The sequence below is a fragment of the Podarcis muralis genome, chromosome 17 (genome assembly GCF_964188315.1).
Source record: "Podarcis muralis chromosome 17, rPodMur119.hap1.1, whole genome shotgun sequence".
Taxonomy (NCBI): domain Eukaryota; kingdom Metazoa; phylum Chordata; class Lepidosauria; order Squamata; family Lacertidae; genus Podarcis; species Podarcis muralis.
In genome coordinates this window covers 927,322-943,508 of record NC_135671.1, presented here as the reverse complement: position 1 = coordinate 943,508, position 16,187 = coordinate 927,322, and the positions used below count along the sequence as shown (strand labels likewise).

The window sequence follows — 16,187 nt, the reverse complement described above, 5'->3', positions numbered from 1 at the left end:
ATGCAGAGCTTTTTTTCCTTTAAAAATGTTTAGGGGTACTCTCATTTTGACTCAAGAAAACCACCCTTTTATGGTTCAAATCGGGAACAATAAAGACAAATAAATGGACAAAAGTACAAAGATTCACAAAATGTTTAGGGGTATGCGTACCCCTGCATCCCCGCAGAAAAAAGCACTGGTAATATGTACTCAAACTCAGATTACATCCTTAGAGACTTAGAATTAAAAGGAGAGAACACAGGTTGCATGCAACGCATCCCAGGCATCTCTAGCTACAATATTTATAGGTAACAGGAAAGAAAACCCACTGCAAATTGGAGCCAAACATTTCTGGGCAGATGGTTCAACTGTCCTGAATTGGTCGAGAGCAGCTTCACTGTATTTCACAAACTGTATTTCACAAACTCATCATCTGAAGAAAACTACAGCCTTATAAATACTCTCAGGAAGGAAACATTTCTATTGCTTTCATTCTATTCTTTCTTTATTGTTCCAGTTCAAATTGCATTTTTCCAAAAAGGATAATTAGTCGTATGAAAATTAGGGGATCATAGAATGAACAGGCATCATCTAATGTAAATCCTAATAAACAACTACTACTGGGACTTGGATTTCAACCATGTTGCAGAATATTCAGAAATACCCTATTCTTTCTGTTTAGTTTGGATGAAGAAAACAGCTCCAGTTATAACTGAGAGGCAACTTCACTTAGAAAAACTATCAAATTACAGTTCTTCTATAACGTAATTTACAAGTGTGGCAACATTTTTTAGAATTAACTTTACTGTTGCTTTTTTCAATCATGTTCAACTTCTTCACATAAAATTTGTATTGTGAAAGAGAATTAGCATACCGGCACACCAAGATTATGTTGTTAGCAAGGTATAAAATTAGCAAATCTGCTTTTTAATAAAAGATTGGGACTACTTTTATTAGGATAAGGAAAATTACAATCTGAAACACAAATATTAAGCAAACAGCATTCAATCTGCAGGATAGCGAATCTATCATTTGATAACATTTCCAGAGGAAAGGTGGAGTAGCAGTTGGACAAAGAATGCTTGGTTTGAAATGTATGTACAATAAAAACAGAGGTATTCTAGCGAGAGTATTCTAGCCAGTCCATTCACCTTGCTCATTGTTTCCTCCATTCAGCAGGAGCTCATCGTTTTGCCTTTTCATTTCTGTTATATATTGATATGCCTGGTCAAGGATCATGTTCTTACTCTGCAAGGGAACATGTGGATGATTAGGAAAAACATTCAGAGACTCAGTCTGAAATACAAACAGGCCTACGTCGTCGTCTTCTTCTTATTATTATTAAATTTGTATACCACAGCAGTTCGGGCACTAGCAACTTCAGTATTGGATTGCTGCAATGCAGAGTTGCTGAACAGAAGTGAGACCCTGTCAGTATCTAACATCTATGTTCAATGGTTGGCAATTTGTTTCTGGGCAAAGCTTTAGGTGTTACTATTAGTATACAGTGGTGCCTCGCAAGACGAAAAGAATCCGTTCCGCGATTCTCTTCGTCTTGCGGTTTTTTCGTCTTGCAAAGCAAGCCCATTAGCGGCTTAGCGGCTTAGCGCTATTAGCGGCTTAGTGGGCTTAGCGGATCAGCTGTTAAGCGGCTTAGCGGATCAGCTGTTAAGCGGCTTAGTGGATCAGCTGATAAGTGGCTTAGCTATCAGCTGTTAAGCGGCTTAGCGGCTTAGCTGATAAGCGGCTTAGCGATCAGCTGTTAAGCGGCTTAGCGGATCAGCTGTTAAGCGGCTTAGCGGATCAGCTGATAAGCGGCTTAGCGGATCAGCTGATAAGCGGCTTAGCGGCTTGGGGAAAAGGTGGGGGGGAGGAAAAAAACCCTGCAGGAACTTGCAAGACATTTTCGTCTTGCGAAGCAAGCCCATAGGAAATTCGTTTTGTAAAGCACCTCCAAAACGGAAAACCTTTTCGTCTAGCGGGTTTTCGGTCTTGCGAGGCATTCGTCTTGCGGGGCACCACTGTATAAAGACATTAACAGTTTGAAACCAGTTTACTTGCTGGAGCACGTCTCCTACATATGCCCACTTGACTAGAACTAGCACTACAGGTGCCACATAATACTCATTACACACTTGTAAGAAATTGATATTTTTATGTGGCAGCACCCACACTTTGGAACTCCCTGCCTATTGACATCGCCCAAGCACCTTCGCTGTAGTCTTTTTGGTGTCTGCTTAAATCATTTTTGTTTAGCAAGCCTATCCACACATGTAGATGTTGACGTCTTTTCATCTCTTTAATGATCATTCTAATAATCTTTAAATGTTTAAATTGTTTTAACTGTTTTCATCGATAATTTAAATATTTCATACTTAAGAGGTTTTATTACAGCCAAGCGGTATATAAATTTTGTTAAATAAATAAATATTCAGCCGCCATGAAGAGCAGACTAACTTGTTTCAGCGCTGGGGAGCATGGAATTAGTTCACCAATTCGGTTTATTCCAGCATTGATTTTCTTCTTTCGATGCCTCTCCACTAGCAAAAACAGAACACATAAGATGTATAACAGTACATTGATAGCATATCCAGAAACAATAAGATTTCTCTTTTGATTGCAATGGCATATATTTGCATGCTTGGTGGAATGATAGCTCCACTCTGACAACAACTGCACTGAAGCTCTTACCTGCATTGTGAGTCTCACGGTTTTTCTTTCTGTTAAATAAAAGGTAACAGGTAAATGGCTAAATTACAAATAGTTTACAAATTACAAATTCCAAATTACAGGAAGTTTTCTTTAATCAATCTATTTTCTTTAATCTGCCAGCAAATGCACAAAAGGGAGAAGAGAAATAACCACATTTGATGTAAGGATCCCCAAGATATATATATCTGGCTTGCATTATTTATATATAAAAGGTGTTTTCGTGTGCTGCGCTGGTGCTGGCTCGCCAGAGCAGCTTCGTCACGCTGGCCACGTGACCCGGAAGTGTCTGCGGACAGCGCTGGCTCCCGGCCTCTACAGTGAGATGGGCGCACAACCCTAGAGTCGGACACGACTGGCTCGTACGGGCAGGGGTACCTTTACCTTTACCTTTTTAAATTATATATATGCCACATTTTGGGACACAGCCTACCCAAGGCAGTTTGCATTATCATAAAAAGAACAATAAATATAATGACCTAAGACAACCTAACAAAAGTAGCACATTAACAAAGGCCATTTGAAACAGTTACAAAGATTAATAAAACAGCTATATTTTGTAGATACCTCTGTAGGAAAAGCCTTTAGGAAAAGGCAGAAAGAAAAAGGTGAGTCTATAGAGCCCATTTTAAAATCCACAGCATACAGGCCATGCTAATCTCTATGAGGAAAAAGTTTCAGAATCTGGGAGCCACCACAGAGAAGGTCCTACCACTTTGGCTTGCCAATTGCCTGCCAAAGGCATAGTACTACTCCCCAATCAGTGGGGCTTAATGATGTGTGTACAGTGGTACCTCGGGTTAAGTACTTAATTCGTTCCGGGGGTCCGTTCTTAACCTGAAACTATTCTTAATCTGAAGCACCACTTTAGCTAATGGGGCCTCCTGCTGCTGCCGCGCCACCGGAGCACGATTTCTGTTGTCATCCTGAAGCAAAGTTCTGAACCTGAAGCACTATTTCTGGGTTAGCGGAGTCTGTAACCTGAAGCGTATGTAACCTGAAGTGTATGTAACCCGAGGTACCACTGTACTGTGTTATATAAGGAACAGCCATCCTTTACTTCAAAGCAACTCTTGCCCTGTTGGTGATGTATTTTTCATACTGATGGAAATTATCATAATTTTATGTACTCTTATTATCCTAAGCCCCCTTCATGGATCACTGCCTTGCCGTGGCGAAGGGGCTTGAAGAACTCAGAGAAGCTATGAACTACGCCGAGCAGGGCACACAAGATGAACAGGTCATAGTGGAGAGTTTTGACCAAACGTGATCCACCTGGAGGAGGAACCGGCAAGCCACTCCAGTATCCTGCCAAGAAAACTCCATGGACAAAGACAACAGGCATATAAAAGTTACGACGCTGGAAGATGAGCCCCTCAGGTCGGAAGGCGTCCAACATGCTACTGGGGAAGAGCGGAGGGCAAGTACAAGTAGATCCAGAGCTGATGAAGCGGCTGGGCCAAAGCCGAAAGGACGCTCAGTTGCGGATATGCCTGGAAGCGAAAGGAAAGTCCAATGCTGTAAAGAAAAATATTGCATAGGAACCTGGAATGTAAGAACCATGAACCTGGGTAAGTTGGAGGTGGTCAAAAATGAGATGGCAAGAATAAATATTGACATCCTGGGCATCAGTGAACTAAAATGGACGGGAATGGGCGAATTCAGTTCGGATGACCATCACATCTACTACTGTGGGCAAGAAACCCGTAAAAGAAATGGAGTGGCCCTCATAGTCAACAAAAGAGTGGCGAAAGCTGTACTAGGATGCAATCTCAAAAATGATAGAATGATCTCGATACGAATCCAAGGCAGACCTTTTAACATCACAGTAATCCAAGTTTATGCACCAACTACTGGCGCTGAAGAAACTGAAATTGACCAATTCTATGAAGACTTACAAGACCTTATAGAAGTGACACCAAAGAATGATGTTCTTCTCATTATAGGGGATTGGAATGCTAAAGTAGGGAGTCAAGAGATAAAAGGAACAACTGGCAAGTTTGGCCTTGGAGTTCAAAACGAAGCAGGGCAAAGGCTAATAGAGTTCTGCCAAGAGAACAAGCTGGTCATCACAAACACTCTTTTCCAACAACACAAGAGACGACTCTACACATGGACATCACCAGATGGACAGCATCGAAATCAGATTGATTATATTCTCTGCAGCCAAAGATGGAGAAGCTCTATACAGTCAGCAAAAACAAGACCTGGAGCTGACTGTGGCTCAGATCATCAGCTTCTTATAGCAAAATTCAAGCTTAAACTGAAGAAAGTATGAAAAACCACTGGGCCAGTAAGATACAATCTAAGTCAAATCCCTTATGAATACACAGTGGAAGTGAGGAACAGGTTTAAGGATTTAGATTTGGTGGACAGAGTGCCTGAAGAACTATGGATGGAGGCTCGTAACATTGTACAGGAGGCAGCAACGAAAACCATCCCAATGAAAAGGAAATGCAAGAAAGCAAAGTGGCTGTCCAACGAGGCCTTACAAATAGCGGAGGAGAGAAGGCAAGCAAAATGTGAGGGAGATAGTGAAAGATACAGGAAATTGAATGCAGATTTCCAAAGAATAGCAAGGAGAGACAAGAAGGCCTTCTTAAACGAGCAATGCAAACAAATAGAGGAAAACAACAGAATGGGAAGAACCAGAGATCTGTTCAAGAAAATTGGAGATATGAAAGGAACATTTCGTACAAAGATTACCATAATAAAGGACAAAAGTGGTAAGGACCTAACAGAAGCAGAAGGCATCAAGAAGAGGTGGCAAGAATACACAGAGGAATTATACCAGAAGGATATGGATGTCTTGTACACCCCAGGTAGTGTGGTTGCTGACCTTGAGCCAGACATCCTGGAAAGTGAAGTCAAATGGGCCTTAGAAAGCACTGCAAATAACAAGGCCAGTGGAAGTGATGGTATTCCAGCTGAACTATTTAAAATTTTAAAAGATGATGCTGTTAAGGTGCTACACTCAATATGCCAGCAAATTTGGAAAACTCAGCAGTGGCCAGAAGATTGGAGAAGATCAGTCTACATCCCAATCCCAAAGAAAGGCAGTGCCAAAGAATGCTCCAACTACCGCACAATTGCACTCATTTCACACGCTAGCAAGGTTATGCTTAAAATTCTACAAGGAAGGCTCAAGCAGTATGTGGATCGAGAACTCCCAGAAGTGCAAGCTGGATTTAGAAGAGGCAGAGGAACCAGAGACCAAATTGCAAACATGCGCTGGATTATGGAGAAAGCTAGAGAGTTCCAGAAAGACATCTACTTCTGCTTCATTGACTATGCAAAAGCCTTTGACTGTGTCGACCACAGCAAACTATGGCAAGTTCTTAAAGAAATGGGAGTGCCTGATCACCTCATCTGTCTCCTGAGAAATCTCTATGTGGGACAAGAAGCTACAGTTAGAACTGGATATGGAACAACTGATTGGTTCAAAATTGGGAAAGGAGTACGGCAAGGCTGCATTTTGTCTCCCTGCTTATTTAATTTGTATGCAGAATACATCATGCGAAAGGCTGGGCTGGATGAATCCCAAGCTGGAATTAAGATTGCCGGAAGAAATATCAACAACCTCAGATATGCAGATGACACAACCTTGATGGCAGAAAGTGAGGAGGAATTAAAGAACCTTTTAATGAGGGTGAAAGAGGAGAGCGCAAAATATGGTCTGAAGCTCAACATCAAAAAAACGAAGATCATGGCCACTGGTCCCATCACCTCCTGGCAAATAGAAGGGGAAGAAATGGAGGCAGTGAGAGATTTTACTTTCTTGGGCTCCATGATCACTGCAGATGGTGACAGCAGCCACGAAATTAAAAGACGCCTGCTTCTTGGGAGAAGGGCAATGACAGGCCTAGACAGCATCTTGAGAAGTAGAGACGTCACCTTGCCAACAAAGGTCCGTATAGTTAAAGCCATGGTTTTCCCAGTAGTGATGTATGGAAGTGAGAGCTGGACCATAAAGAAGGCTGATCGCCGAAGAATTGATGCTTTTGAATTATGGTGCTGGAGAAGACTCTTGAGAGTCCCATGGAAGAAGATAAAAGAGTCCCACTGCAAGAAGATAAAACGCATCCATTCTTAAGGAAATCAGCCCTGAGTGCTCACTGGAAGGACAGATCGTGAAGCTGAGGCTCCAGTACTTTGGCCACCTCATGAGAAGAGAAGACTCCCTGGAGAAGACCCTGATGCTGGGAAAGATGGAGGGCACAAGGAGAAGGGGGCGACAGAGGACAAGATGGTTGGATAGTGTTTTCGAGGTTACCAGCATGAGTTTGACCAAACTGCGGGAGGTAGTGGAGGACAGAGGTGCCTGGCGTGCTCTGGTCCATGGGGTCACGAAGAGTCGGACACGACTAAACGACTAAACAACAACAACAATTATCCTAAGCATGTTTTTGCACTAAGTTTCCTTATTTTGTAGGTTTGACTGCACACTTGTATGCCAATCATGGGACTAGAAACTTGACCAAAGAGAACAAATTAAGTTATAACCACTTCTCATCATGTGCAGGCTATGCAGAGCTGGGTAAAGACAACAAAATACCTTCTCTACCTTACTGAGACCCACCTTTATACGGAAGTCCAACCGCTCCTAAACCAAGGCACGCTTTCCCTAATGAGGCCTCCCGCCGCTGGTGCCCTTCCACTGTTCAGCTTCCGTTCTTAGACCGAGGTAAAGTTCGCAAACCGGAACACTACTTCCGGTTTTGCAGAGTTCATAAACCAAACAGTTTGTAAACAGGACTATTCTTAAACTGAGGTACCACTGTACTTATTGATGACTAAGAAACTCAGCAATAAGAACAGTGGCGCAGCTGAGCTTCCATTTCTCTGAAGGTGCATTAGTGAACATGAGAAGTAACATAACCTATCTGGAGAGGTCTTATAAGAAACTTGGCAGATGCAAGGATATAAAATGTGGGTTAAAAACACTAAAGCACATTCAACTCTAGGGCTTAGAAAGTACTGTTCAGATGAACAGTACCAGTGTACACCAGTGGTGATATGGCACATTCCCCACATTGCTGGCAGAGATCTTTTCCTTATCTTGTTATAAGGGAAGTTCAGCAAAGGGTCAGAACAGGGATTTATTATTGATTGGTCATATTTCATGTTGCATGTAACAAACCAGGTGTACTGGTTTGTTTGATTGTTCATTTAACTGAAAAACATTTATTTAAAAATTTAAAAATGTCAGATGCGACATGCAAAGGACCATACAGTGGTACCTCAGGTTAAGAACTTAATTCGTTCTGGAGGTCTGTTCTTAACCTGAAACTGTTCTTAACCTGAAGCACCACTTTAGCTAATGGGGCCTCCCGCCGCCGCGCGATTTCTGTTCTCACCCTGAAGCAAAGTTCTTAACCAGAGATACTACTTCTGGGTTAGTGGAGTCTGTAACCTGAAGCATCTGTAACCCGAGGTACCACTGTAACACTGAACATCATCATCTTTGGAGAGTCTTTGACTTCACCTAATAGCAACACTTGTAAAAGCTTGTTATGCTCCCGTTGCCACCACCTGCCTAGAAAACTATTTTACATTAGACTGACCTACATTTAATCTGATGCAAAGGCCGCCCAGATCATTATCTGTAGTGGCTTTTTACAAACAGCTGACACATAATAAGAGAGACTGACAAGCATGATCTTATACACACTTATTTGTGAGTCAGGTTCACTGAACTCAATAGAGCTTGCTTCCAAATACTGTAGATAGGTGAAGAATTGCATTGTAATTCTATTTGTGAACAGGACACTTACCGGTGTTGTTTCTTAAGAGGAGCCTTCTCTGTCATCTCTGGCATAGTTTGAGAGATGAGGATCTAGAAGAACAGAACCCAAAGTAACGATTCTAGAAGCACCGATCATTATTGTTCCATCTGAAAACCCTGACTCTCAAGTATTTTTTTCTACACAGTTAAACTTCCACTGGCTTCTTTTAGATCAGCATAACCTAATAAATTGCACCACAAAGGACATTAACTAGCCTGCTAGGCCTCATTTGTGGCCTAAAAGAAGATGCAACCATGCAAAGCTGCTCTACAGGTGACTAGATAGATTATAGATTATTTATACTCACCACTGGTGAGTGGCTGTTTACAAGACTGCAATAGTACTCCAGCTTCTACTGTGTTGATGTTTCTCAAACCATACTTCACAATCCTAAGTAAGACAGATAGAATTTATTGGAATTCTAAGAACCTCTGCTTACATTTAAAGATTACAGTCATTGGAATAATTAAATACATTCTTTTAAATGAAACTTGAGTAATAGCAGGGGGAGAGAAACCAAGTTCTGTTTAGTTTACTGTAGTTAAATAGATTTTTTTACCCCACCTTTCAGCATATCTGCCCTCCAAAGATACATTACAATATACTGATACATTGATCTGGTTTGCGTACCACTAATAACCATTACTATGGCTTAACTTTGGGTTCAACATTCTCTCTCTTTGTAAAGTGGAACTCCACAAATATTTATGAACTTCCAAACTCAACTTTTCTTGGGTTTGAGTTGGCTACTGTGACTCATGTGCTGGTAACCTCACATTTGGATTACTGTAATGTGCTCTGTGTGAGGCTGCCTTACAACTAGTTCAGAGACTGCAGTTGGTACAAAATGCCACAGCCCAGGTGGTTAATTGTGCTTCTTACTGGGCATGTATCACACCAGCACTAAAGGCTCTGCTATGGTTCTATAGGTCAATGAACCAGTTTTAACATCTTGTTACCTACATATACAGCCCTAAACAACACTGGACATGGTTACTTGAAAAATCAGTTTCACCTCCACTGCTCAGTAAGACCATTAAGATCAACAAACAGAACCTGATTAGTTTTATCATTCATGCCCTAATGATGTGGTGTCAGGCTTTTTCACTCTTGGCACCAGTGTTGTGGAATGTACTGGCACCCCATTGCCTTTTGAAGATGCTCCTGGCATTCCCTTGATCTCGTCACCTAGGTCTCCTGCTTTAATTCTTGTGCTGTTTTAATGGGGCTGTTTCAATGAATATTTTAATCACTGAAGTTTGCATTTTAACATCCCAATTGGATTGTTTTCCAGTGGACTTCAATTATGGCATACCATTATGTATTTTAACAGTGTTGTTTTTTGTTTTGTAAACTACTTAGAAACCAACTGGGCATTAAGTGGTATATTCATTATTAATAATAATTTCAGAGATTCAGGCACAAGGCCAAGCTAAACATGGCCAGACAGCCACATTCGTTGTTCATGTGCCAGCTCCATTCATGTATAAAGCCTGGAAGGGTGATCCGGGTTTTTACATCAAGAGAGATACCATATTGGCCCGAATATAAGCCGCACCCGAATATAAGCTGCACCTTTAAATGTAAATGGGGAAAAAGAAAAAAAGACAATACCCGGGCTGCTTCCTGGGGAGGGGGGCAGTCCCCACACCACTTTGCCAGCGGCCTTCCCCTTTCCCCCTTCATTTCAATGGCTCGGGGGAGACTCGGGAGCGGCAGAGTGGCAGCGCTTTGCTGGCGGTGTAAGGTCATGAATGTAAGCCAAACTTTAACGTTTCATGGTCAAAATTTGGGGGGGAAGTGCGGGTTATGTTCAGGCCAATATGGTAACTGGTCAGACCCCCCACCCTAGTATCCTACTAGTAAGGTAAAAAGGTAAAGGACCCCTGGACGGTTAAGTCCAGTCAAAGGCGACTATGGGGTTGTGTTGCTCATCTTGCTTTCAGGCCAAGGGAGCCGGCGTTTGTCCACAGACAGTTTCCTACTAGTAGCATCTAGTAAGTTAGCATCATATAAATCATGCTTGGGGATAAGGAAACTTTATTTCCCTCTGTCTTTGTATCTATTGCTGAGATCTTGTGAGTTTAGCAGAAGCCAATGGCAAGCAGTGTTAGAGCAGAACAAGCAACTCTGTGGACAAAGCATCATAATAAACAAAGACATTGATTCCAGGGACAGTGGGACTCAGCACTGCTGGTGGAATTTACAGGCTCTCACAAGCACACTCTAGATCTTTTGAGTATTTTCCTTATGATATGTCACCTGAGGAGAATATAAACTATCCTCACTTCTTATTAAATGCAGTTCACACAACACTCCAACTGAAATGAATTTTCTGTAAAGTATGCATTGCTTTGTGGATTTTCTTAACAATTGGAAGTGACTCTTGTAGAAAATGAATTTCAGCAAGCTAGCAATCATCAAAAACTGCAAGTGATTTACAGAATAAGAATGGTTAACCAATGTAGTTACTTTCTCTTAACAAGAGTGAGTTTGCAAGAGAAATTTACTTTGAGGAGTTAATTTAGCAATGAAAAAGAACACAAAACACAATAAATAAACTGGTCTATATATAAAATGTTTGTACACATGCTGGTCCATTACAATAAAAAATAAAAGCACTGACAGGATAATATATTCATGAGGACCAACCAAAAAGTTAAAATAGGCAAAACCATTTGTAGGACTCATATTCAGGCTAGGTGTTTGGGGGCATGGTTGAAAAGCCCCAATTACAGTAGGCCATGGTATAATTTTGGAAATGCGAAAAATATAATTTCAGAATTAAAAGACAAACTTTTATTTAATGCCTCATGCAACTGTATTATGGGATGCGTGTGGGAGGGGGCTGGTGTTATAAATTTGTAGCGGGACCAGAAAAACGATGCTTGGGCATGCTACCAATCAATCTTAATCCTAATCATGTTGACTTGAAAGTAGTATTTACTGATTTACTTTTGAAGAGGAGGCTGCAATCCTATACAATCACCAGGGAACAAATCCCTCTAAACTCAACTGACACAAGTGGGGCTGCATCGTTAGGACTGTAGTCTGTGTTTCTTAATATGGTTGTCAGAATGTAAAGCTAAGAATATAGAAGAAAATTTCAAAGTACAGGCGACTCCCAATTTATGCCGAGGTTATGTTCCATGGACAGTGCCTAAAGCCAAAATAGTGTATAGTCAAAACACACTGAATTCAATGGCGAGTGAGAGTACCAAAACTTCCCTCAATGCTTGCCCCCTTTTTCATGTTTTTTTTAAACATTTTTTTGCCAAGCATTTAAACACAAAATATAATTGCATTATCACAAAAAGCTGTACAGAGTATGTCTGCCTATAAGGAGTAGGAGTGTGTGTGTGTAAATAAAACATGAAGAGTTTAATAAAAAAATGGGCACAAAACAAGAGAACAAATTTACCATGAATACATTTAGCTTGAATAATGAAAGTGTATGTCCTAACTGGGACGCAGGTGGCGCTGTGGGTTAAAGCCTCAGCACCTAGGACTTGCCGATCGAAAGGTCGGCGGTTCGAATCCCTGCGGCGGGGTGCGCTCCTGTCGTTCGGTCCCAGAGCCTGCCAACCTAGCAGTTCGAAAGCACCTTCGGATGCAAATAGATAAATAGGGACCGCTTACTAGCGGGAAGGTAAACGGCGTTTCCGTGTGCTGCGCTGGCTCGCCAGAACAGCGATGTCACGCTGGCCACGTGACCCGGAAGTGTCTGCGGACAGCGCTGGCCCCCGGCCTATAGAATGAGATGAGCGCACAACCCTAGAGTCTGGCAAGACTGGCCCGTACGGGCAGGGGTACCTTTACCTTTACCTTTACCTATGTCCTAACTATAAAACAACAATAATACCAGAACAGTGTCTTTAGGACAGCCATGTGAGCAAGGAAACTCACTGGTCATACAAATTAGGAGGATGTGATTTTTATGTGGCATCTTAATCTGGCATCTCATAACTTCCAAAACGTTTCCATATCTCAATTCAATAATCTTCACAAAAGCCCTGTACAAAAACTTAGCATTATTATTTTCTTCATATTGACAATGCCAGACTGAGGTAATAATAATAATAATAATAATAATAATAATAATAATAATATGCACTACTATTGCCGGCCTTTTTTTCCTGTGGCACGCAACATGGCCATGTTATGAAATGGGTATTTTGGTAACTAGACTCCTTGCTCCCTTTCCTACAAGCAAAATCCAGATTATAATGCATTATACAGTCCACTGCAAAGTGCTTAGCATACTGCAATCTTTCTGTCTGTCTGTCTGTCTGTCTGTCTATCTATCTACCGTATTTTTTGCACCATAACACTCACTTTTTTCCTCCTAGAAAGTAAGGGGAAATGTCTGTGCGTGTTATGGAGCGAATGCCTACGGGTGGCGGAGGGGATCTGCTGCAGTCATGAGCAGAGGATCCATGATTCCCCTTCCTTCCCTTCTCCGAGGCTCGCTTTGAAACAGCAAAGCGGGAGAAGAGCTGCTGAGTAGGGAGGAGAGAGGGACAGAGAGCCTGCTTCTTTAAAGGAGCAAAGTGGGAGAGGAGCCGCTTACACGAGTGTAAGCGGCTCCTGTCCAGTTGGTTCCTTTAAAGCAAGCAGGCTCTCTGTCCCTCTCTCCTCCCCACTCAGCTCACTAAATAGCATTATTAGCAGCATCCTTCTCTACACACCCCACACATGCTCCTTGTCCCTTGAGTGCTTTTCCTTCCCTCCCCACTTAAAACGTGGTTACAAAGCACGGATCCACATAGATCCTCAGGATTTTTGCATTGGGCTACTCCAAACTCACTGTCAGATCACATGTCTGTGGCCACAGCATGAACCACAAAAATCATACATCCACTGTTTTGTTTAGAATATTTTTTTTCTTGTTTTCCTCCTCTAAAAACTACGTGCATGTTATCGTCTGGTGCGTGTTATAGAGCGAAAAATATGGTATCTATCTATCTATCTATCTATCTATCTATCTATCTATCTATCTTGTATGTATGGATAACAGCTACACAGGGAGAGTCCCACTGCAACCGATCACCTAGTCCTGAGGCCGGTTTCCGACATATGCCTCCTTCCTGCAAAACTTACAAACAAGGCACGGAGCTACAACCAATCTTCCCTTGCGCATCCCCAGCATCGTATCTGCTCCAGGGGGTACACTGCCTCTGCACACGGAGGTTTCCGCGGGCCACCCTGTTCAGACCTCCCCGCTCCAGACACGAAGTGCACGGCCTGCAGCACTTTGGGGGCAGCCTCGGAAGCCTAGTCCCCTCGACACCCCTCACCCCGCCCGGCAAAGAAAGCCGCAACTGGGAGCACTGGACATTTGGGGCAGCCTGGGGGTGGGAGGGCTCCAGGGCCCCACCATCCCAAAACCGAATATTGGGAGCTGGGGAAAGCCACAACAGGGAGCAATGGACATTTGGGGCAGCCCAGGGAAGGGAGGCCACCCCAACTCCACAGAACCTATTATTATTATTGAATTTATATACCGCCTTATACCCGGAGGTCTCAGGGGGGTTCACAGAACAAAACCTAAATATAAAACCACAAAATAGATTATCAAAATAAAAGCAACAACCCAATAACCCCATCTCTGGTAGCTGTCTCATAGCTGAACTCTTGTAAAAATATGTGTGAATCTGTGAAAGAAAAAAGGACTCGCTTCTCACCCCACCAGATGATCATTCCAGTGCTTTTTTTCTAAAAAAAATGTTTAGGGGTACAGTACAGTGGTAGCTCAGGTTAAGTCTTAATTCGTTCCGGAGGTCCGTTCTTAACCTGAAACTGTTCTGAACCTGAAGGACCACTTTAGCTAATGGGGCCTCCTGCTGCCGCCGCGCCACCGGAGCACAATTTCTGTTCTCATCCTGAAGCAAAGTTCTTAACCTGAAGCACTATTTCTGGGTTACAGAGTCTGTAACCTGAAGCGTATGTAACCCAAGGTACCACTGTATTGCGCTTCTTAATGCATGCCAGCCTTCCTTCTGGATCGTGTTAGTGAACACCTTCTACCCTGAAGGAGCGTCTCTAACCCCATCGTTCAGCCCGGACACTGAGGTCCAGCTCCAAGGGCCTTCTGGTGGTTCCCTCATTGCGAGAAGTGAAGTTACAGGGAACCAGGCAGAGGGCCTTCTCGGTGGTGGCGCCCTCCCTGTGGAACGCCCTCCCTTCAGATGTGAAGGAAATAAGCAGCTATCCTATCTTTTAAAGGCATCTGAAGGCAGCCCTGTTTAGGGAAGCTTTCAATGTTTGATGCATTACAGTATTTTAATATTTTTTGGGAAGCCGCCCAGAATGGCTGGGGAAATTATTATTATTATTATTACCCGAATACAGTGGTACCTCGGATTAAGTACTTAATTCGTTCTGGAGGTCCATTCTTAACCTGAAACTTTTCTTAACCTGAAGCACCACTTTAGCTAATGGGGCCTCCCGCTGCTGCCGTGCCGCTGGAGCACAATTTCTGTTCTCATCCTGAAGCAAAGTTTTTAACCTGCAGTACTATTTCTGGGTTAGTGGAGTCTGTCACCTGAAGCGTATGGAACCCGAGCTACCACTGTACTCTCCTTTTCCTATGCATATTGAAATACAGTGGTACCTCGGGTTACATGCGCTTCAGGTGACAGATTCCACGAACCCAGAAATCGTACCTCGGGTTCAGAACTTTGCTTCAGGATGAGAACAGAAATCGCATGGCAGCGGTGCAGTGGCAGCAGGAGGCCCCATTAGCTAAAGTGGTGCTTCAGTTTAAGAACAGTTTCAGGTTAAGAACGGACCTCCCGAACGAATTAAGTACTTAACCTGAGGTACCACTGTCCTCTCCTTTTCCTCCTCATATTGAAATCCTGCCCCTCAATGAGGCCAAACTGAGATGCACAAAACGTTGAGGGGTCTGCGTCCCCCCAGAATAAAAGCACTGACACCACCATGTGTTGCAGCAGCAAATACAGTGGTACCTCTGGTTACGTACTTAATTCGATCTGGAGGTCCATTCTTAACCTGAAATTGTTCTTAACCTGAAGCACCACTTTAGCTAATGGGGCCTCCTGCTGCTGCCATGCAATTTCTGAGTTAGCGGAGTCTGTATCCTGAAGCGTCTGTAACCCGAGGTACCACTGCACTCTCCTTTTCCTCCTCATATTGAAATCGTGCCCCTCAATGAGGCCAAAATTAGATACAGTTTAGGGGTCTGCGTCCCCCCAGAATAAAAGCACTGGATAATTCCCCCAATACACCCCCATGTCTTGCTGCAGCAGCACAGACTGGGAGCCGGGGGGGTGGGACGGGGGGCGCCCCCCCCCCGCCTGACGACCCCCAGCAGCTCCCCGGGGGGGGGGTCGAGGGAGGCCCCCCCACATACACACGTTTCGACGCGTCCCCGACTGAGGCGGCCCCTGAGGAGCGGAGACCTCGGCCGGGCGAACTGTCACTTGGGCGTGAGGCGGGGAAGGAGCGGGCCGGGCCGGGCCTGAGGGGAGCGGGGCCGGCCTTCCCCTCACGACGCCGCCGCCGCCGCCGCCCCGACCCGCGACCTGAGGGACTCACCGCCGGAGCGCCGGGCGGGCTGAGCGGCTGCGGCCCCACCGCGGGGACCATCCTCGTCCTCCGCCTCTTCCTTCCCTCCGCCTCCCCTCACGCCGACTCCGCCTTCTCCTCGCCACACCGCCGGTACCGTCTCCTCAGGTGCCGAGGGTGGGC

At 43.8% G+C, this 16,187-nt stretch overlaps 2 protein-coding genes across 2 annotated transcripts in view; both read right to left on the bottom strand.

Annotated features, from left to right (window-relative positions):
* LOC144325956 (synaptonemal complex central element protein 3-like) overlaps positions 1–6,606 on the bottom strand; it is a 258,614-nt gene extending 252,008 nt beyond the window's left edge. Inside the window, exon 1 of the mRNA XM_077921193.1 lies at positions 6,583–6,606. The gene's annotated coding sequence lies outside the window, so the exon portion shown is untranslated. The remainder of the gene's footprint in view (positions 1–6,582) is intronic.
* USF3 (upstream transcription factor family member 3) overlaps positions 1–16,187 on the bottom strand; it is a 27,874-nt gene extending 11,687 nt beyond the window's left edge. The window contains exons 1-6 of the mRNA XM_028711379.2: positions 16,035–16,187; positions 8,782–8,864; positions 8,463–8,524; positions 2,671–2,699; positions 2,437–2,519; positions 1,131–1,227 (exon numbers count right to left, since the gene is read on the bottom strand). Of these exons, the coding sequence (XP_028567212.2) occupies positions 1,131–1,227; positions 2,437–2,519; positions 2,671–2,699; positions 8,463–8,506 (253 nt within the window). The 5' untranslated portion in view covers positions 8,507–8,524; positions 8,782–8,864; positions 16,035–16,187. The remainder of the gene's footprint in view (positions 1–1,130; positions 1,228–2,436; positions 2,520–2,670; positions 2,700–8,462; positions 8,525–8,781; positions 8,865–16,034) is intronic.